Source organism: Cryptomeria japonica, chromosome 8, assembly GCF_030272615.1.
Source record: "Cryptomeria japonica chromosome 8, Sugi_1.0, whole genome shotgun sequence".
NCBI lineage: Eukaryota > Viridiplantae > Streptophyta > Pinopsida > Cupressales > Cupressaceae > Cryptomeria > Cryptomeria japonica.
Window position 1 is genome coordinate 4,844,316 of NC_081412.1, and position 23,192 is coordinate 4,867,507.

The 23,192-nt window shown below is 35.4% G+C and overlaps 1 protein-coding gene across 3 annotated transcripts; it reads left to right on the forward strand.

Annotated features, from left to right (window-relative positions):
- Positions 1–641: 641 nt before the first annotated feature.
- LOC131051194 (disease resistance protein Roq1) lies at positions 642–21,588 on the forward strand. 3 transcript variants are annotated; one of them, XM_057985590.2, is made up of 5 exons: positions 642–1,874; positions 18,082–19,285; positions 19,412–19,663; positions 19,795–20,742; positions 20,897–21,588. In XM_057985590.2, exons 1-5 carry the CDS (start codon positions 1,783–1,785, stop codon positions 21,500–21,502), a joined length of 3,102 nt encoding a protein of 1,033 aa, XP_057841573.2. In that variant the 5' UTR covers positions 642–1,782; the 3' UTR covers positions 21,503–21,588. The 3 variants fall into 3 exon arrangements, with proteins under 3 accessions (XP_057841573.2, XP_057841572.2, XP_057841574.1); XM_057985589.2 differs by lacking the exon at positions 642–1,874 and adding an exon at positions 14,035–15,120; XM_057985591.2 differs by lacking the exon at positions 642–1,874 and adding an exon at positions 14,052–15,120 and having other exon boundaries at positions 20,860–21,021.
- Positions 21,589–23,192: the final 1,604 nt, after the last annotated feature.

The following is a 23,192-nucleotide window of genomic DNA, read 5'->3' on the forward strand; positions in this document are numbered from 1 at the left end:
ACCAGACACATGTAAAAATATATATAATCTCATCCACTTTTATCAAAAAAAAAAAAATTACATAAAAGATCAAAAATAGCTGTATACAGCAAACTTCCACTAAAAGGTTGTCACGTCTTTCCCTGAAAAGTTGTCTGAACACTGCTCATTCACGTTCCTTCGAATCTTCTCCACACTTTTAATTTAAGCAAGATTAATAGGTAATAGAAAGAGAATGAAGCATGACTGTTTGAGCAAGGTTTTCCATTCATTTCATCTTTTTTAATTGAGATCAGCAGTGAAATTAAAAAAAATTAATATCGTTTAGAAAAAAAAATGATTTGTACTGTCCATCAAATAATAAAAAGAATATTAGATTTAACTGTGTTGTCCCTACTAATGCTATTACTAAGATTCCTCACCTAGCTTTCAACATATTGAGTCAAAAAGCTTGCGACTGGCAATGAAAGGAGATCTTTAAAGGAAAGCTTGCGAATATTATTGTCGTCGTGTCTTCCACCGATAAGATGTTAGAACGCTGCTCATTCACGCGTTTTCCTTTTGTCAAAAAGCTCGGGAAAGTTAAGAGGGTACGGAAAGTGGAAGTCTTATCAAGTGAATTTCCATCTCATCTTTCCTCTCCTTTCCAGGCAAGATCGTGCAAACGCTACCCATTTGCGCACTACCCTTCTTAAATCTCTATAAAGATCTCTACTCTTGTTACCTGCTGCAGCACTGAGTTTGCTTGCTTTCAATTAGAGGTCTTTTAACCCATCCACTCCCTTTCCTTTACTCTTGCCTATAGTTTCATTCTTGATTTATTTATTTGCTCACGTCAGAGCTTCAGTTTTCTGTTAATGGCTTCCACTTCGACATCTGGTCGAGGAGAGCAGGAAAGACATCCACTTCTGGCACTTGAACGTCCTATCAAAAGGATAAAATCCGCCGTGACTGTAAAGCAGTATGATGTATTCATCAACCATCGAGGCCCAGATGTCAAAAAGACTCTGGCTCAGCAGCTTTACGATTCTCTAAAGGAAGCTGGGATCCCGGCATATCTAGATTCTGAAGAGACTGAATTGGGAGATTCAATTTCTTCCACCATAAAAAACGCCATATAGTCTGCCAGAGTGCACATCGCCATCTTGTCTCCACGATATGCAGAGTCTGCTTGGTGCTTAGCTGAGCTAGCTTTGATGTTTCAAACCAAGGCTAAAATTATTCCCCTGTTTTACCATGTTGACCCTTCAGACTTCCGCCATGTAAAAGGAAGAGTTGCGGCTGCATTTTCCAAACACGAAGAGAAGGACAGATATCCTAAGGATGACATTGAACAGTGGAAAGTATGCCTCAAGAACGTTTCAGAGATCAAGGGCTACGAATTCAACGGACAGAATGACTAAGACACCATCATGAGCTTTCCGTCCATATTTATTTTCTATATTTTGTTAATTTTTTTATTATTTTACATTTTTGGTCAGTCGTTCTGCTGGCAGAAAATTGTCAGTCGTTCTGCTGGCAGAAAATTAAATCAGCAGTCACAAAAATGATGACTGTTTCATATTTTGTGTGCTAATTTTTTTTGTAATTTATAATGCACCTCATTTTAGAGAAAGCATTTTATGTGAATTTATAGACATTTTGTTGTACAATAAAGCTTGTAAATGCTAGCTTACTTCACCCTAGAGAAAATGATGGAAAAGTAAGACTGAAATTGGAACGAAGATTTTCTCTGCATTTGCTTTTCTTTCCGAAAAAAGTTCTTTTTCTGATTTTTAATTGGTTTCGCTCTTTTTTTATGGAATGAATGACAGATCGTTATGGAATTCAATTTTGGAGAACATTATGAAGTTGCTGTCTGATTGCATAGGAATACGGCTTTCGTCCACTGGGAGGTGAGTTCTTACATCTACTTTTTATGCTATATTCATGTTTGTTTCTTTTCTATTCTAATTACATACTAAAATATCATTGATAAAATCAACTCTGTAATGGTGGACTTTCTCTGGAAAGGTTTAGGATATCGTAAGCAGAGAAGAGGGGGGCTTTTAGGGAGTAGAGAAAAGGGGCTGCTTAGAGATTAAAGACGTTAAGATTTTTATTGAAGCTCTGTTGGCTCAGTTGCTGTGAAGGTTTTATTTCACCTACCCAAAAATCTTGGATTCATATGAGATCCAAATATCTCAAATGGTGCTCATCCTTTTAAGTTTGCTCATTCATATTTTGAGATCCAAATATCTCAATTAGTTAGCAGATTTTTTGGTGTGGTTTTGACAGCTTATACTTTTTTTATTTGAATATCCTCTATTCTTATCTAGAGCCCTCTTTTTGATCTTTTGGCTACTTAACATTGGCTCCTCCTTTTCCAGTTTCCATCTAAGCTCTTAAGTTATATAAAGGAGTCTGTTTGTGGTGTTGTTTATAAATTCCTACCGTTTTTGCAGATTTATACTTCGATTTCAAAATATTACCTTGATTTTCTTACTTATGTGCAGCGTTATTGCTGTCTTTTGGTCTTCCTTCTATCTTGGAAACTGTTGTCTTTGTGTACATTCTACATAATCATGGCATCCATGGGACCATATGCCTCGTAGGCATTCTGTCAAATGATTCACGTACCTCCTCTATGCTTACACAGTTAGCGTATATTCCTATCAAACAGTGGATGCACCTTGTCTTTGCTTAAAGAATTTGCATATGTGGAGGCCAGCGCAGTCACGATTCCAACATCTAACACTATTTCAAAACTTCCATTGTTGCAGAGATACAAAGGATACTACAAGATTGTGGGTTTTGGTTTTATGACTGCTCATTGTGTTTTCTTGAATGTTTATCATGTCTTTCCAACAAATTGACATTCTATACATATTGCAATCATTTGATTCCATTCAATGACATCTGTTTAGAGCAATATGTCTTGGTGCAGGAGTAGAGAGTATGCGGGTAGAGGTTGGAAATATTTACTTTCCAAATTGTCTTTTCAACAATTAGGTTTTTGGAGTTCTCAAATTTTTTTAGTTCACAATTTAGTTGTGAGTTGAGTTGTGAAAATGCATTTCACAATTCATTTTGTTTAGATTTTATTACTCACAACTTACCTACGTTCACTTTTTACCATTCACAATCTAATGAAGTTCTATTTTTACAATTCACAGCCCACAATCAAGTTGTGAGTTGTGCATTTTGAGTTCACAATCCACAATCTCTCAAAATTCAAAAGTCACAACCTCCAATGTTTGACTTTTCAAAATCACAACCTACTTGTGAGTTGTGAAGTTAGATTGCACAACCTCTTACATTCAACTTTCACAACTCATAACTTGTAGCCTTCTTATATTTGATTTTCACAATCTACAACTCATTGCATTCACCTTTCACAATTTACAATCTTTTTCACATTTACTTCTCATAGCTCACAACCTCCACTTTTTACGATCTAGAACTTACATACGTACACATTTTACATTCACAACCCTTTCACATTCACTTTTCATGATTCACAACCCATTTTTGTTTGGTTTTCACCGTTCACAACCTTTTAACATTCAAAATCCAAAAGTCATAGTCTTCTTGCATTTGACTTTTTAAAATCACAACCTACTTATGAATTGTGAATTCAAATTATACAACTTTTTATTTTTTAAAATTTTAATAAAGTAAATTTATTAATTTTAATTTAATTCTATAATTTTGTTTATTTCTTTTCTGCCTTCTTTCACAAACTTGTGATAATTTTTGATTGAAGAGGAGTTTGGACTTGATAGTTTTCTTTGATGCCTCATAATTTTGAGAATTTTAATGTTTTCAGGTTTTGACCAAGTAGTACCTTTTGACATTTTCATTATGCAGCCCATATCTCCTTCTCCATGTCTGTTGCCTGTTTCCAGTTCTAGATCTTCGATATTTCTACGGCTAGATGGTTTTCTTGCTGGCAGACTTCCCATCTTTTTCTGGTTTTCTTGTTGGCAGACTTCCCATCTTTTTCTGAGTGATGACTCTTCCATTGGGATTTCTGGTTGTGAAGATCAATTGAAATTTTGGAAACATTTCGGACTTATGGGCAATCCTCTAGGCATATTATATTAGGTTCTATTGTAGCAATACTTGTTCTCTTCCTTTTTATACTCATGATTCAATGCTATGTATCTGTGGAAGCTTAGGAGAACTCAAAAATATTGAAACCACATTTACTGCAAAAGAAATATATGGTCGAGTATGAGCCAAGTACACGAAATTGCCAACCAATTGCCCATGTAAGGTAAGATCAACATCCTCACCTTCCATATCCTTGGTCAATTTTAATCCTAGAGCAACTAGAGTAGACACACTCTTGCAATTATCCATTTTAAACATTCGTAACAAATCTAAATCATACTTATTTTGAGAGAGATAAATACCATCATCTTTTTGCCATACTTGAATGCCAAGAAAGTAGTGTAGAAAACCAAGATCTGTCATCTCAAATGTATCTTGTAATTTTATCTTCATGTCACTAATTTGGTTCGTGTTATGCCCTGCAATGATAAGATCATCAACATAAAGTACGATAATTAATAGTCCACCATCATCAAATTCCTTCACATACAAGTTTGGATCATGAGGACTATTATTGCAACCTTGTGTTTGGAAATATTCATCAATTTTAGCATACCAAGCCCTTGGAGCCTATTTCAAACCATAAAATGACTTCTTTAATTTGCAAACCATGTGTTCTTGTCCTGGACTCTCAAATCCTTGGGGTTAGAGTCACATAGATTTCTTCATCAATTTCACTATTCAAAAATGCATTCTTGACATCCATTTGGTGAAGAGACCACTTAAAATGAGTTGCCAATGCTATAATAATCCTCATAGTGCTAATCTTTGCTATTAGGGCAAAAGTTTCCGTGTAGTCAATTCCCTCTTTCTGTGAATAACCTTTGGCCACTAGTCTTGCCTTGTGTTTTTCAATGCTACCATCTGACTTGAATTTAGTTTTATACACCCACTTATTGTTGACCACATTTTTGCCTTTGGGTAAGTTCACCAATTCCCAAGTGTTATTCCTTATCAAGGAATCATACTCATTTTTCAACATTCCCATTCTTGTTTTCCTCTAGCCTCATCATATGTTTGTGGATCATTATTCTTCATTATGGTGGTCATTAGAGCATAATTAACTTGATAAGCCTTTTTATAAATCTCTTGAAGACTCAAAATTTCCTTTGAACATTCATTGCTTTCAAAATCATTAGAAGATTCATTATTATCTATGGCCACTTGTGGAACAGGAGAGAACTTTGTTATATCTTCAAATCCTTCATTAAACATGACATCCCTACTTATGAATACATCCTCCACACTAGGATCATACAACCTATATCCTTTCCTTTGATCATCATAACCCACAAAAATGCACTTAACACTCTTCTTATCAAATTTCTTTTCTCTAATCTCATCTGGTACATGAGCAAATGCTTCACATCCAAATACTTTAAAATACTTAACATTTGATTTCTTTCCACTCCATGCTTCTTCAGGTGTGATATTTTGCAAACAAGTTGTGGGAGATCTATTTAAAATATGGGAAGCAGTATTGACAGCCTCAACTTGCAAAGAAACAAAGGAAGATTCTTAGGTTGTAGCATACAATGTGCCATTTCTACTAAGGTCCTATTCTTCATTTCAACTACACCATTTTGTTGGGGAGTATATCTATTAGTCATTTCTCTCTATATCCCATGATACTCACAAAAAATATTTGAACCTATTGTTGACATATTTTCCACCATTATCAATTCTTATTCTCTTGATCTTATTCCCGCTTTAATTTTCCACAAATGCTTTAAACATTTCAAATTTGCTAAACACTTCATCTTTTTATTTAAGAAAGTAAACCCAAACTTTTCTTGAAAAATCATCAATGAATGTTAAGATGTACCTAGCTCCCCCCTTTGATGTTGGATTCATAGGCCCACATAAATCACTATGGATAGGTTCAAGAGATTTACTTGCCCTCCATGTAGATCTTTCAAAGATATCTCTGTGTTGTTTTCCAACCATGCATCCTTCACAAACATTTGTATTTATCTTTATCTAGGGTAGTCCATCAACCATATTCATTTTTGAAAGCATACACAAACTTTGATAATTTAAATGATCATATCTTTGATGCCATAACTCACTTGTAGGTCATATGTTGGCTAGCTCCCGAATCAATATACCATGTCTCACTTGAATTTCCTTGAGTAACCAAAGAAGCTATCATTATATTATGATCACCCTCTTCTTGAGCAAAATTTGATTGCCTTCTTTGATTAAATCTCCTTTGTTCATATGATTTCTTAAGACATTGATCAGTTTTAACTTGTTAGTTCTTTCATACATTGTTTATAAAGCTTCTCATATTTCCTTTGTTGTTTTCAAACTTTGAACATATAACCTAACCTCTGGACTAATTTGCCATAAGATTGTAGCTCGTGCATTCATATCCATTTTATCCCATTTTTCATGTTTTCTCTGTTTTCTCGAAACAAAGCTTACAATGGTAGGATGTTTCGAGAATGCTTCATTGATTCAAAGATCTCGAGATAATCCTTGCGAAATCCATTTTGTGTACATTGTGTAATGATTTCATTTCATTCCTTGAGACGATATCTCTTTGAGCATTCTGTCGAACAATTTACATTTGCTGTCTATGATTCCACATTTTGTATGCATGTCTACGAGTGCAGTTATAACCCAACATCTGATTGAAGTCATGTAATATTTATGCTTTGGCGAATGATCATACCCCATTGCAATTCTCCCATTTCAGCACAAGCACAGATGGTGTCTTCAAAGTTTCTAGAGCATTTGTTGGGAAATTTTGTCAAACATTTCACGAGCCAAGACTGTGCTTTCACAGTTCATATGCTTTGATTAATGTTCATACGCTGTGCAAGTAGAAAGATGATAGTTTTACCACTATAAACTGCATTTGCTTGGAATTTTCGAAAGCCCTTTGCAACACATCCGTTTGTGTACTTTCTGTAATCATGGCGTCCATGGGATCATATGCCTCGTAGGCATTCTGTCAAACGATTCACGTACCTCCTCTATGCTTACACAGTTAGCATATATTCCTATCAAACAGTGGACGCACCTTGTCTTTGCTTAAACAACTTGCATATATGTAGGCCTGTACAGTGACAATTCCAACATCTAACACTATTTCAAAATTTCCATTGTTGCAGAGATACAAAGGATACTACAAGATTGTGGGATTTGGTTTTATAACTGCTCATTGTGTTTTCTTGAATGTTTCTCAAGTCTTTGCAACAAATTGACATTCTATACATATTGCAATCATTTGATTCCATTCATGACATCTGTTTAGAGCAATCTGTCTTGGTGCAGGAGTAGAGAGTATGCGGGTAGAGGTTGGAGCAATTAACTTTGCGAATTGGCTTTTCAACAACTGGGTTTTTGGAGTGGTTAATATAGCTATTTTCCAAAATTCATAGTTCACAATATAGTTGTGAGTTAATACAGGCATCTAATTTTTCAAGTATAATGTGCTTCTAAGTTCATATTTTTGGTTAAAAATTATTTGTTAGCTTTTTGATGTAATTATTATGATGTTTACATTGCTGATTGGATCAACTAGTTTTTACTCCTGTTTTTTTTGTTCTTGTATGATGAACTGATTTGAACAAGCTGTAGCTACAGGTTATTTTAATTCATTCAATATAATTATTTTAATTGAAAAAAGCAATAAAAACATTACATAGAAGATCAAAAACAGCTGTATATATCAAACTTCCACATCTTTCCCTGAGAAGTTATCCGAACACTGCTCATTCACGTTCCTTCAAATCTTCTCCACACTTTCCCTTGAAGTTTTGACTTAAGCAAGATGGAGAGGTAATAGAAAGAGAATGAAGTGTGACCATTTGAGCAAGGTTTTCCATTCATTTCATCTTTTTTAATTGAGATCAGCAGTGAAATTAAAAAAATAATATCGTTTCAGAAAAATAATGATTTGTACTGTCCAAATAATAAAAAGAATATTAGATTTAACTGTGTTGTCCCTACTAATGCTATAATAAGATTCTTCACCTACCTTTCAACGTATTGAGTCAAAAATCTTGCGACTGTTAGTTTCTGAAGCGAAATAAAATTGCAGAAATAAAACAAGGAATTTAAAGAAGACAAAAGAAGACAACAGATTTATCGTGGTTCGACAAACTGCCTACATCCACACTACAACAGGGGAATCCATTATATTAAACTCAATCTGTCAAATTACATTACAACAGCTTCGAAGTGCTTCACTATCATCATCCTAAAATAAGATACAATCAACTCTTTAAAAGAGCTTTGTAAAGGAAGTTGAAAAGCCAAACAATTGGTGGCAAAATGGGAAGGAGTCCATTGGACTTCACTTCCAACAATCTCCCACTTGAAGGCCAACGAATAGCTGCAACAAAGAGATTCCCCCACTCAGTCCTACTATCATGTGTTGGAAAGGCCGAGAGAAGCTCGGCAGAACTCAAACTTCTCCCACGTAACAACTTTGGTGAGCACATCAGCTGGATTTTCTTCAGTGTCAATTTTGTCTACATGAAACTTGCCTTCTTCCACCATGTGACGAACATAGTGACTACGAACATCAATGTGTTTACACCGAGGTTGAGATGTTTGATGCTTAGTCGTAAAAATGACATTACGGTTATCACAAAACAAAGCAAAGTCTGATTGCTTCAAACCCAACTCATTGAACAATAGTTGTAACCATACCATCTCCTTGGCTCCCTCGGAAAGAGCTATATACTCAGCCTCTGCAGATGATTGAGCAACTGTATGTTGTAATCTTGAACTCCAACTAATCGCTGCCCCGACAAATGTGAATGCATAACCAGGTAGATTTCCGTTTGTCTAAATCCCCAGGAAAATCAGAATCAGAAAAACCTTGCAAGTGTGCCTCGCCCTTTCCAAAACATAAACAAAAATTTAAGGTACCCTTAAGGTACCGGAGAATATACTTGACTGCCTCCGAATGTGTTTTACCCAGATTAGCCATAAATCTGCTCACCACTCCCACTGCATGAGCAACATCTAGTTGAGTGAATACCATAGCGTACATAAGACTCCCAACTGCAGATTTATATGAGATATTGTCAATGAGCTCCTTATCTTCGTGTGTGTTTGGACACAGTTTAGAAGACAACTGAAAATGAGAGGCTAAGGGGATGCCTACAAGCTTAGCATCTGCCATACCAAACTTGTTCACTACCTTACGAATGTAGTCTTGTTGAGATAGCTTGAGTTCTCACTTCGTCCTATCCTGAAGAATGGTCATCCCAAGTATCTTCTTCGCTGCCTCTAAATCTTTCATGGCAAACTTAGTAGCTAAGTGAGTTTTAAGCTTACTGACAATCTTCATGCTTGTGCCAGCCACTAGCATATCATCCACATAAAGGAGAAGTATAACAAAGTCGCCATTAGAAAGCTTTTTGAAATATACATAGGGATCTGCTTCACAACGAGTAAACTTGTGCTCAATCATAAACTGATCAAACTTGAGATACCACTGTCATGGGGCTTGCTTAAGCCCGTACAAGCTTTGTTTCAATCTACAGTAAAGATGTTCCTAACCCTTCTTAACAAATCCTTCAGGCTGATGCATAAATAGTTCTTCATTAATGTTGCCATGTAGAAATGTCATCTTCACATCCAATTTCTCAAGCTCAAGATCCCACGCTACAACCAACCCCAAAACAATGCGAATGGTAGTCATTTTTACCACTAGCGAAAAGATTTCTTTAAAATAGAGGTCTTGCTTTTGAGCGTACCCCTTTACAACCAGTCTGGAACGAAAGCGTTTCCGACCACCATTTTCATCCTTCAACTTATAGATCCACTTATTTCTTAGTGCCTTCCTGTTAGGTGGTAGTGGCACAAAATCCCAAGTCTAATTTCTGGTTAGTGCGTCCATTTCTTCACGCATTGCAGCCTGCCAATTGCCACAATTCTCATCCTTCATAGCAGCTTGGAAGTTTGTAGGCTCTGTATATTCTGATGTGAGTAAAGAGGGTTTTGCTCCTTCAACAAACATAAGCTCATAATCTGAAAATTTGGAAGGAATTTGTCTCTGTCTAGTAGACTTCCTTAAGTTGTTTTGGTTGCCCAAATCTCCAACACATTCTCTGTGCTGATCCTGTGAATTAATAATTGTTTTCTCTTTATTTATCATGTCCACCGCTTGTAATGTAGGATCCCCTAAAACTCGACCCTCAATAGGTCAGTTAAACACATCAAATTGCCCTTCAGTTGTTTGTATCGAACCAGGCAAAATCAAGTTTGATTGCCCACGTAGTGAGCCTGGCAAAAGTGATGTTACCGTTGAATGTGGTAAAGAAACATGGAGCGACAGACTTCGATTTACCGTAGCAGAGCCTAATCGGGCCGACGAACTCATACACGACATGTGAATAATGGTAGCCGTGTTGTTATTGGTGGGCAAAAATGATGGATTCCTTGCCAGTCCGCTACTATGAACAGGCACGTTGATAAGAGATTGTTGTCGGTCAACAATATGAGCAGGTGCGTGGAGAGTAAATTGCTGGCGATAGGGGTTAAGAGGCATCTTATCGTTTTCCAACACACCGTCCCAGTCTGCAGAGGAGGGTGTGAAAATGTGGGTGACGAATTCATAAGAGTTAATAGGAGTGTTCGACTCCTCTGTTCCTTGTTCAATCGAGGAACTAATCTCTTGACTGACAGGAGCTCCCACTTGATGCAAAACGGGTTGTGAACTGAGTTTGTGTAATCCCTGGGTGTCACCATTGTTGAATATAGAGAATGGAATATAATCTCTATTGTCTTTTGTATCTGCTTGCAAAGTTGGAAACATACGCTCGCGAAAGACAACATCTCTACTTCGAAGAACCTTCTGATTAATAGGATCCCATAATCGAAAACGAAACTGTCCTTTGCCATAACCCACAAAGATACATTTATGAGATTTGGGATTCAGTTTTTTTTTTTTTTTGGAACATGTACATAGGCTTCACATCCAAATACTCGAATGTGGGAATAATAAATTCGCTTACCCAGCCATTTGTCCTCCGGAATACCAAAATCCAATCGAGAAGAGGGACTTTGATTTATTAAATAAACCGTTGTATTACAAGCTTCTGCCCAAAACTCTTTCCCTAGTCCAACATTGGAGAGCATGCACCGTGCTTTCTACAAAATCGTTCTATTTAACCTCTTTGTTGCTCCATTCTCTTGAGGTGTAAATGGAACAACTTTAATTCTCCGAATACCATTATCAGCACAAAAGGAATCAAATTCGGAGGAACAAAACTCTCCCCCATTATCCGTTTTTAGACACTTAATCTTGTGTCCAATCTAATTTTCAACAAGAGCTTTGAACATTTTAAATTTTGAGAAAACTTCTGATTTCTTTGCAAGCATATAATTCCACACTTTCTGTGTATAATCATCTAGAAAAGTGACAAAATAATTAGCTCCACCAATTGAGGTTACCTCGATAGTCCCGAAGACGTTGGAATGAACCAACTCCAAAGGTATTCCTTTCTTCTCATTTATGATCTTCAAGAACCTGACCCGCTTTTGCTTGCCATAAAGACAATATTCACATAAGCCCAAATCCACAGCTTTGAGACCCGAGAGCTGATTTCTTGTGATCATTACATTGAGCCCTTTTTCGCTCATGTGTCCAAGCCTTTGATGCCAAAGGCCCGCTTCGTTGTCCTCAACCGCCATCGCAGCTCCCACTTCACTATGACCCTCAAATACGTAAAGGCTGCCAATTTTATCACCCTTGGCAATTAGCATGGTACCTTGGGTTACCTTCCAAGTATTCGGAAGGAAATGAACATGAAAACCTTGTGCAAAAAATTGACTAACTAAAATTAAATTTCTCATCAATTTTGGAACATGCCTTACATCTTTAAGCAACCATTGTTTTCCTCCTTCCAGCGGTAACATATTGTCACCCTTGCTAATAATTTCACATGGTTTATTGTCACCAAGGAAAACATTTCCAAATTGACCTTCTTGGTAATTCATAAATGCATCCAAGTAAGATGTGGCATGATAGGATGCGCCAGAATAAAGCACCCACAAATGTGAAGTAGAGTTTGGAGTTGAAAGGATAAGAATGCTATCATCTTTTTCATATGCGGTATTTCCTTCGCTATCCCGCACCTTCTCTTGTGCCCTTTTGTAAAATTTCTACAATCCTTTTTCATATGTCCTAATTTTCCACAAAACCAACAGTCACTATTTCTACCTCTTGACTTCGATCTTCTTGCATATTTGATCGTTTATGATAGTTATTTCTGCCTCTAGTATGGCTCCTTCCTCTATTTTCGGTGCTCACAACTGTTAAAGCTTCACCAAATGAAGGTTCTTCATTTTTTCTTTTCAAATCTTTGATGAGAAGAGTAGCTACTACATCATTGAAAACTAACTTATATTTACCAAATACTGATGTGCTAACCGTTGTTGCAACACCATCCTAGCTGCTCAATAAAGAATATAACAAAAGAACAACTTTGCTCTCATCATCTTGTGTCATTCCAACCGAGGTTGCCTGACTGATCAATGTATTAAATTCATTGATATGGTTCGCCATTGCACAACCTTCCTTCATCTTAATCTTATAAAGCTTCTTCATTATAAACACCTTATTCACAGTCGATGCCATAGCATACATGGCTATTAGTTTATCCCAGACTTCTTTCGTTGTCACTTCACCTGTGACATTGAAGAGAACATTATTTGACAGCGAGAGGAAAATTGTTGCTCTTGCCTTTTTGTCTAATTTTTCCCAATCTTCATCAGCCATGGTAGATGGCTTCTTCACCTTTCCTTCAAGTGTGAGTGAAAGGTCTTGCTTTATCAGCAAGGAGTCCATCTGCACCTTCCATAATCCGAAGTTTTGACTGGAGAACTTCTCAATCTTCACTTCCTCCATGATCTCGGAATTTCAACCATGGAAATCTCAACAACGAACTAACCTTGCTCTAATACCAGTTGTTAGTTTCTGAAGTGAAATAAAATTGCAGAAATAAAACAAGGAATTTAAATAAGACAGAAGAAGACAACAGATTTATCGTGGTTAGGCAAACTGCCTACATCAACACTACACAGGGAAATCCATTATATTATTAAACTCAATCTGTCAAATTACATTACAACAGCTTCAGAGTGCTTCACTACCATCATCCTAAAATACAATCAGCTCTTTAGAAGGGCTTTGCAAAGGAAGTTGAAAAGCCAAACAATTGGCGACAAAATGGGAAGGAGTCCGTTGCGACTGGCAATGAAAGGAAATATTTAAAGAAGATCCTCCTCTATCATAACAGCATGACTAGCCTAAAACAAACACAATATTATTGTCGTCATGTCTTCCACTGATAAGCTGCTCATTCACGAGTTTTCCTTTGGTAAAAAAGCCGGGGAAAGTTAAGACGGGACGAAAAGTGGAAGTCTTATCAAGAGGGGAAGGAAAGTGGAATTTCTTTCCTTCCTATCCTTAACATAAAAAATAGGCAACGCAGCAAAAATAAAATGGAGGCCAACAGAACCAAAAATTTCCGACATATAAAGCACGACGTGAGACAATTTCCTAGTGGCCGATTAACCCCGCCAAGGGATTGCCTATCGGCAAAATATGATGCTATATTATTGTCCTTTGTTCTTTCCTTTCATGTGCAACCTCTTTAGATTGCTATTTGTTTCCGTTGTAATATTTTAACATTGATTCATTTTTAAAAATGCTCATTCAATACAATTTACATAAAATTTGAATAAACAATTGATATTTTCAATTTAATCTATTTCAGATCATTTTTAATAGTTTTTCTGTTTTGAAATGTCTTATCTACTACCAAACGCGTGATTATTTATGTCCAAAATGTCTTATCTACCTAACACATGATTATGTATGCCCAAAACCTTGCGTCATAAATGTTGAATCATTCAAATCATTTAAATTTTTAACATTGATTCATTAAAAAAAAAATGCTCATTCAATACAATTTACATAAAATTTGAATAAACAATTGATATTTTCAATTTAATCTATTTCACATCATTTTTAATAGTTTTTCTGTTTTGAAATGTCTTATCTACTACCGAACGCTTGATTATTTTTGTCCAAAATGTCTTATCTACTACCTAACACATGATTATGTATGTCCAAAACCTTGCGTCAGAAACGTTGAATCATTCAAATCATTTAGATTTTTAAACGCTTCCTCCACATGATAATTCTTAGGCGTGCGAAGATTCTCATTAAAATAATTTACATAAATTAAAATAAACAATCGACGTTTTCAACGTTATCCCTTTCACACTATTCAACTCATCCATTTCAACCAAACTCGATAGTTTCATATCATTTGTGGAAAGAAACGCGAAATTATTTAAATACGTCCTTGCCTATTTCCAGGCAAGAACGTGGAAACGCTGCGCACTGAATTTGCTTGCTTTCTATTAGAGGGCTTTTAACCCATCCACTCCCTTTCCTTTCCTCTTGCCTATAGTTTCATTCTTGATTTATTTATTTATTTGCTCACGTCAGAGCTTCAGTTTTCTGTTAATGGCTTCCACTTCGACATCTGGTCGAGGAGAGCAGGAAAGACATCCACTTCTGGCACTTGAACGTCCTATCAAAAGGATAAAATCCGCCGTGACTGTAAAGCAGTATGATGTATTCATCAACCATCGAGGCCCAGATGTCAAAAAGACTCTGGCTCAGCAGCTTTACGATTCTCTAAAGGAAGCTGGGATCCCGGCATATCTAGATTCTGAAGAGACTGAATTGGGAGATTCAATTTCTTCCACCATAAAGAACGCCATATACTCTGCCAGAGTGCACATCGCCATCTTGTCACCGCGATATGCAGAGTCTGCTTGGTGCTTAGCTGAGCTAGCTTTGATGTTTCAAACCAAGGCCAAAATTATTCCCCTGTTTTACCATGTTGACCCTTCAGACTTCCGCTACATCAAAAAAGAAGTCGCAGTTGCATTTTCCGAACACGAAAGGAAGTGCAGATATCCGAGTCATGACATTCAAGAGTGGAAAGAATGCCTCCAGAGTGTTTCGGGGATCATGGGCTACGAATTCAAGGAACAGAATGAGTAAGTCACCATCATGAGCTTTCCGTCCATATGTATTTTCTATATTTTGTTAATTTTTATTGTTATTTTACATTTTTGGTCCATAGGTTGTCTCCTGGAAAATTGTCAGTCCTTCTGTTGACAGAAAATTAAATCAGCAGTCACAAAAATGATGACTATTTCATATTTTGTGTGCTAACTATTTTGTAATTTTCAATGCATCTCATTTTAGAGAGAAGCATTTTTAGATTCTTAATTTTTTAAAGATTTATATTTCACTTTTTTAAGTATAAATTTGTTTCCGTGTTTGAATTTAAAATGTTGGATTGCATTATAGAAAATAGCTTTGCCTTATTTTGTTACATTGTTAATTAAGAATTTATAATATTGTAAAGCTGTTGTAATTCATATAATGTACGAGTTAATATTTTATTAGAAATGAAAAACACATTTTCATTTTTAAACTTGGTATTAAATATTTTTTATGCTATATTCATGTTTATTTCTTTTCTATTCTAACTACATACTAAAAATATCATTGGTAAAATCAACTCTGTAATGGGGGACTTCACCTCAAAAGTTCAGAAAGCATTTTATGTGAATTTATAGACATTTTGTTATACAATAAAGCTTGTAACTGCTAGCTTACTTCACCCTAGAGAAAATGATGGAAAAGTAAGACTAAAATTGGAACAAGATTTTCTCTGCATTTGCTTTTCTTTCGGAAAAAAGTTCTTTTCTTGATTCTTAATTGGTTTCGCTCTTTTTTATGGAATGAATGACAGATCGTTATGGAATTCAATTTTGGAGAACATTATGAAGTTGCTGTCTGATTTCATAGGAATACGGTTTTCATCTGACATCTATTTTTTATGCTATATTCATCTTTGTTTCTTTTCTTTTCTAATTACATACTAAAAATATCATTGATAAAATCAACTCTGTAATGGTGGACTTTCTCTGAGGGGGGCTTTTAGGGAATAGAGAAAAGGGGCTGCTTAGAGATTAAAGACGTTAAGATTTTTATTGAAGCTCTGTTGGCTCAGTTGCTGTGAAGGTTTTATTTCACCTACCCAAAAATCTTGGATTCATATTTTGAGATCCAAATATCTCAATTAGTTAGCAGATTTTTGGGTGTAGTTTTGACAGCTTATATTTTTTGATTTGAATATCCTCTATTCTTATCTGGAGCCCTCTTTTTGGTCTCTTCGCTACTTAACATTGGCTCCTCCTTTTCCAGTTTCTATCTAAGCTCTTAAGTTATATAAAGGAGTCTGTTTGTGGTGTTGTTTATAAATTCCTACCATTTTTGCAGATTTATACCTCGATTTCAAAACATTACCTTGATTTTCTTACTTATGCGCAGCTTTATTGCTATCTTTTGATCTTCCTTCTATCTTGGAAACTGTTGTGTCTTTGTGTATATTCTACATAATCATGGCATCCATGGGACCATATGCCTCGTAGGCATTCTGTCAAATGATTCACGTACCTCCTCTATGCTTACACAGTTAGCATATATTCCTGTGGACGCACCTTGTCTTTGCTTAAAGAATTTGCATATGTGGAGGCCAGCGCAGTCACGATTCCAACATCTAACGCTATTTCAAAACTTCCATTGTTGCAGAGATACAAAGGATACTACAAGATTGTGGGTTTTTGGTTTTATAACTGCTCATTGTGTTTATCATGTCTTTCCAACAAATTGACATTCTATACATATTGCAATCATTTGATTCCATTCAATGACATCTATTTAGAGCAATCCGTCTTGGTGCAGGAGTAGAGAGTATGCAGGTAGGGGTTGGAGAAATTTACTTTCCAAATTGTCTTTTCAACAATTAGGTTTTTGGAGTAGTTAATATAACTATTTTTGGTTATGTTTTCAAAATTCATTGTTCACAATTTAGTTGTGACTTGTGACTTGTGAAAATGAATTTCACAATTCATTTAGTTCAAATTTTACTACTCAATATTTATTTACGTTCATTTTTTACCATTCACAATCTATTGATGTTCTATTTTTACAATTCACAACCCACAACCAAGTTGTGAGTTGTGCATTTTGAGTTCACAACCCACAATCTTTTGACTTTCAAAATTCAAAAGTCATGACCTCCTATGTTTGACTTTTGAAAATCACACCCTAGTTGTGAGTTGTGAATTTAGATTGCACAACCTATTACATTCAACTTTCACAACTCATAACTTGCAGCCTTCTTATATTTGATTTTCACAATCTACAACTCATTGCATTCACCTTTCACAATTTACAACCTTTTCTACATTTTCTTTTCATAGACCACAACCTCCACTTTTTACGATCTAGAACTTACATACGTACACATTTTACCATTCACAACCCTTTCACATTCACTTTTCATGATTCACAACCCATTGTTGTTCGGTTTTCACCATTCACAACCTTTTAACATTCAAAATACAAAAATCACAGTCTTCTTGCATTTGACTTTTCAAAATCACAACCTACTTTTGAATTGTGAATTCAAATTGTACAACTTTTTATTTTTTAAAATTTTAATAAAGTAAATTTATTAATTTTAATTTTAATTCTATAATTTTGTTCATTTCTTTTTGCCTTCTTTCACAAACTTGTCATAATTTTTGATTGAAGAGGAGTTTGGACTTATACTTTTCTTTGATGAGGTTTTGACCAAGTAGTACTTTTGACATTTTCATTATGCAGCCCATATCTCCTTCTCCATGTCTGTTGCCTGTTTCCAGTTCTAGATCAATTGAAAATTTGGAAACATCCTCTAGGCATATTATATTAGGTTCTATTGTAGTAACACTTGTTCTCTTCCTTTTTATACTCGTGATTCTTGCTATGTATCTGTTTTAAAGGCTCGGGCTAGGCCTTTTTGATTCAATATAAGTATATATTTTTTAAAATTTAAAAATAAAAAGAAAGTCTCAATTACTTACAACCTCAATTTTTGTTTCTGCTTTTCGTATTTACAGCGATCAGAAAGAGTTGTGTAATGGTGTGGTGTCTGCTGTGATGAACGAGAAGCAAAAGAGGAAAATTCCTTTCCAAGTTGCAAAATATGAGGTTGGACTTGATAAGTTTGTGAATGATTTCCACAGCCATTGCCGGAGAAATGGGCAGATGATAGATAAAATAATTGGCATCTACGGAATGGGAGGGTCTGGCAAGACCACTCTCGCCAAATATTTGTTCAATCAAAAACGTTCAGAATTTAGTGGATCAACTTTTCTCTTTGATGTACGGGAACAACAAGTCAAAGGTGAGTTGACTTCTGTGCAAAGTCAGCTTCTCAAAGGTCTTCTTAACCTGGAAGAAAATAGCATTCCTAGCATAGAAGATGGGATCGCCGTTATCAAGGATAATCTTGAGAGGAGCCGTGAATCTAGGTTCCTTATAGTTATAGATGACTTTGATAATCAGCAGCAGTTAGATGCACTTTTACCCACAGATGCCCTCAATCCCAATAGTTTGGTGATTGTCACAACCCGTGACGAGGGTCTTCTTAAACAGGTCGGAGTCACAGTTCGTTATAAGATGAAAGAAATGAATCCACAGCATAGCAGAGAGCTCTTCTGCTGGCATGCATTTCACAGACAATCTTGTCGAAGTGGATATGATAATTTGGTAGACAACTTTGTCAATTTCTGTAAAGGTTCGCCTCTTGCTCTTAAAGTAATGGGCGCACATGTTTTTGGCCGTGAAAAGGCTTATTGGAAGTTACAGTTAGATGCTGTTAAGGAAAGGCTACACAAAGACATAAAAGATACTCTTAAAATAAGCTATGATGCTCTGGAAGAGGATCAAAAACAGATCTTTATGGATGTAGCGTGCTTTTTCATAGGGAAAAATGTGAGCACGGCAATAAGTATATGGAAGGCTTCAAGGTGGAGAGCCGAACATGCACTTCAGACCCTCAAGGACAAGTCCCTTGTTGAAACAGAAATTCTTCCGGAGGGTTCAAGGTGGAGAGGCGAACATGCACTTCAGACCCTCGAGGACAAGTCCCTTGTTGAAACAGAAAGTCTTCCGGTATTCACTTCACGTAAGGCTAAAATAATAGACGATTATGAGCCACCATCTTATTTCAGAATGCATGATCATCTCCGCGACTTGGGGAGAGAACTGGCAGATAATGAAATGAACCATCCTCGTCGACTGTGGCGTCCTGAAGATCTTGTATGTGTTTTTTGCAGTCTTAAATTCATGGTCTTACTTGGAAATGGTTTGTTTTCTATAAGCTGTTTAAACATTTACACGTAACTTAGATGAACATTTTCTAATTTCAAAGAAATTTGGATTCAGATTGGAATAAGTGAAATCAGGGGATTCCAGAACATCCTCATGCGGTCCGAAGGAAATTATTTCAGATGTTACAGTCGTATTGAGGACAAAGAAAGTGGTCTTGAGATGAGATGTTTTCTGGAGAGTTCAAGGACATCAACTGATTTACAATGGCTTGAACTTAATGGTAGGATTCCTGAATGGATTCCTTTACAAAATTTGCACACTTTAAAGTTTGAAGGACCTTTGAGGTTGTGGAAAATGGATGACCAGGTATATGCTTTTTTTTTCTTTTTTTCTTAAATCAAAATATTAAGCTTTGGTAGCATCAGCAAATAGTTCGTTCTTGTCAGTTTTTTATCATTGAAAATCAACAGTTGAGACAAAGTGATTATATATTCCAGGTTTCGCTCAAGTTGAAAGAGCTAGATATCTATTTATCGGTTGCTCTTGGCAATTCCACTCATTTAAACAAACTGGTGAGCTCGTTTGGAATGTTAAAAAATCTAGAAAGGCTGAAGCTAAATTTTGAAGAAGACGTCTTCATGTGGATGTTTACTGAATACAATTGCTTGCTAAAATCTGTGAGAGAACTCACCAATCTGAAAACTTTAGAGTTGATGTGGATTCAACTAAAAGGGGAATTTTCTTTTGATGATCAGTTTTGTATGGGAAGCCTTGAAGCCATAACTCTGTATGGTGCAATCGAAACAAGGAGGGTCTCAATTAGTAGACAGTCGTGTCCCATCCTTCAAACTCTTAAGCTTTCTTTTATGGATGATCTAATTGAAGTGGATGTAACAGGGGTAACCACATTGGAATGTCTGGTGCTGATGCAATGTAGAAAGTTGAGAAAAGTATCGGTCAATGATCTGCCAGATCTTGAAATGTTTCAAATGAAACTCTGCAGGACTATGACAGAGTTCCCAAATTTTGGGTGTGTCAGATTTCTCAAGAGGATCTGTATTAGCCGCTGTCGGAACCTGCGGGATATATCAGCTATTGAACAATTGAAGGGATTGAAGAGGATCTGGATCGCGCATTGTCCAGAGCTGGAGAGTATAAAAGCTATTGAACAATTGAAGAGATTGAAGAGAATCTTCATTAACGAATGTACAGAGCTGCAGGGTGTAATTTGTTTTGAAAAATTGAAGGCGTTGAGGAGTGTCTTCATTGGGAATTGTCCAAAGCTACAGAACATGTACGGCATAGAATTTTTAATATGCCTGGAGAGCATTGTCATTAATGGATGTCCGCAGCTGCAGAATATAGGGGGTATTGAAGAATTGAAAGGACTGAAGGAGATGATTATTGCAGATGCTCCTATAATAAGTTGCGTTGAAAGGTTGCAGGTATTAAACACATATCTGTGTATTTTCTCATTAGTTTGTCCATTTTTTTTTTTTTTCTGGAACGGTTGCATCTGAATAAAATATTTCTAAACGTTCTGTTCGGTTTTCCGTATATAGTGTTGAAAATAATTTAGCGAGAGCACTGTGATTTCAGAGATTGCCGGGGGACGTTACGATTATAGTGGGGAGATCGGCCACGGCAGATTCCATCGCCGAAGAAGAAGTCTTCAAACGGACATTGTCAGATAAAATTGGGGATGGTTTCTGTGAAATAAATTTCTTGGGAAATAGGAGGGAAAATGTAGAGGAGATGATCCATTCCTTTGATAGAACCCGACATGCGTTCAGTACATTCATCTTTTGCACTACGGTTGATGGGTTTCCTCGCATACCGAGAGACTTGTGTAATTGGAGCAGGACTCCGTTTAAAGCGCGTCTTGGTTTTTGGGGCAGAAGAGAGAGGTTGATATATATGTGTGCGGTTAGCGAAGAAAGGTTCTCAAACTATGACTCCTGGTTGCCATCAGAGTCTGAGATGGAGAAGGGGTTTATAATGGGAGTGAAGAAAGGCGAGGAAAGCAAAAGCCTCCACATATTGAAAAGCTTAGTTGCTCAACTACGCTTGGGCGAACTTTGTTGCGTCGGCAAAAGGAGAAAAGATGTTTCGTGGGATCAAAGCGGTTCTGTGCTAGCTGACAATGATGATTTCATTGACGAATATGATGACGAGGAAGAACTTGATGGTGGTGATGATGATTAAAAATTCCGTTGTTGTAAATGAAATTATGGTTATCTTAAAAAGAAAAAGTTATGCAAAATGATTTTCTTTAGAGTAGTATTAATTTATTTAATTACTTTTAATGAAATTTCTTAAAATAAAATTTAAAAAATTAATTTTTTTTTTAATTTTTTAAATCATTGATAGAATATAAATATATTACTATTTGTATTTTATTTTGTTAGTAAAAATGTTTTAAAGGATAGGTAAAATCAATAAGATATAAATTGCAAAAAAATCATAAATGAAATTAAATGTTATGTGTATCAAGTTTGTGGTCAAAGATATATTTATTCATTTTAAATCACATAACAGCTTAAGGCTATCAAGCTAGTTGTCAACTTTGTCAAACTGGATTTAAGGTCCTCTCCAAGATTTTTTTTTATATTGAAATAAAGCAAAATTACAAATAATAGCAGCTACAATAAGTTGTAGCTGGAAAAGGATTACATAACTCAATACAACATAAACGTTTCAAGCTAGAACTAGAACCAAAGACCCAATGATTAACATTGCAAGATAATTTTTTTTACAAAGGAGCTTGTAACAACTAATCTGCTGATCTAAAGAAGATTACAAGGCAAAAACATGAGAAAACACTTTGCAAAAGTCCATATGGTAGGGGAGAGGGACCAATATTTGTTAGGGCTAGCTTCATGAACATGTAGCCATCACATGGAATATCGTAAGACCTTCGTTTTTTTTTTAGAAATGTAAAATGGACACTTAATTATCTACAACTGTCACGACCCTTATTATTTTCATCATTATTATTTAATAATTAAATTAAATTAGACATTTATTTAATCATAAAATATAATTTCTCATTGCATGATTTTCATATGTATTGATTTATAAATTCAATTATTTCAAAAAAATAAATATATCTTTATAAATATCATATTTTATTTATTTACTTCAAACTTAAATTAATTTTATTTTAGAATAAAATAGTTTTATTTATAAAATGCTTTCTTTATTACATATTATTATTTTAATTAAAAACAAAAAAAAGAAAAGAAACTTTTACCCACTTTAAATTAGAAAGCTAAGAATAAAATATATTTTTATTTTCTAATTTAAAGAAACTAAACTAAAATATTAATAAAAGTAAAAGAAAATTATTGAAATCTAATATGTGCTTTTAAAGTTAATTTGAATTTAGTAAGTTTCCAACGAATGTATTAAAATAATGAAGATGTAAATAATGCAAACTTAGTGAAGGGGTGAGATATTTTAGATGTGAAGATCAAACTAGCCCAAGATGGGAATAAATTAGAGTTAACAGAATTGAAGACGAAATTAAAAGAAAATAAACAAAAGTTAAGAAAAGCACTTACCCACGTGGAAGGGATAAGGAGTTTTGGAAGAAAAAGCATGATAAGGAGAGAGCGAATATTCTTAGTGACAAATGAAGAGATAATTAAGGAATGAATATGCAATCACCATTATTTACGAGAGACATAGCTATTTCAAGAGTGGGGCTTTAGTGGAAATTAATAAAAAGGTCTTTGGAAAAGGATTCTGCTCTCTTTTATTTATTTATTTATTATTTATTTAGGAATTAGTATCAAACAGTATTAGTCCTCCATGAGACGTTAAATACTGCTAAAACTAAGGGGAGGAATACAAAATTATGCCCACGCTTTACTCTTGCTAATGTCATTATCTG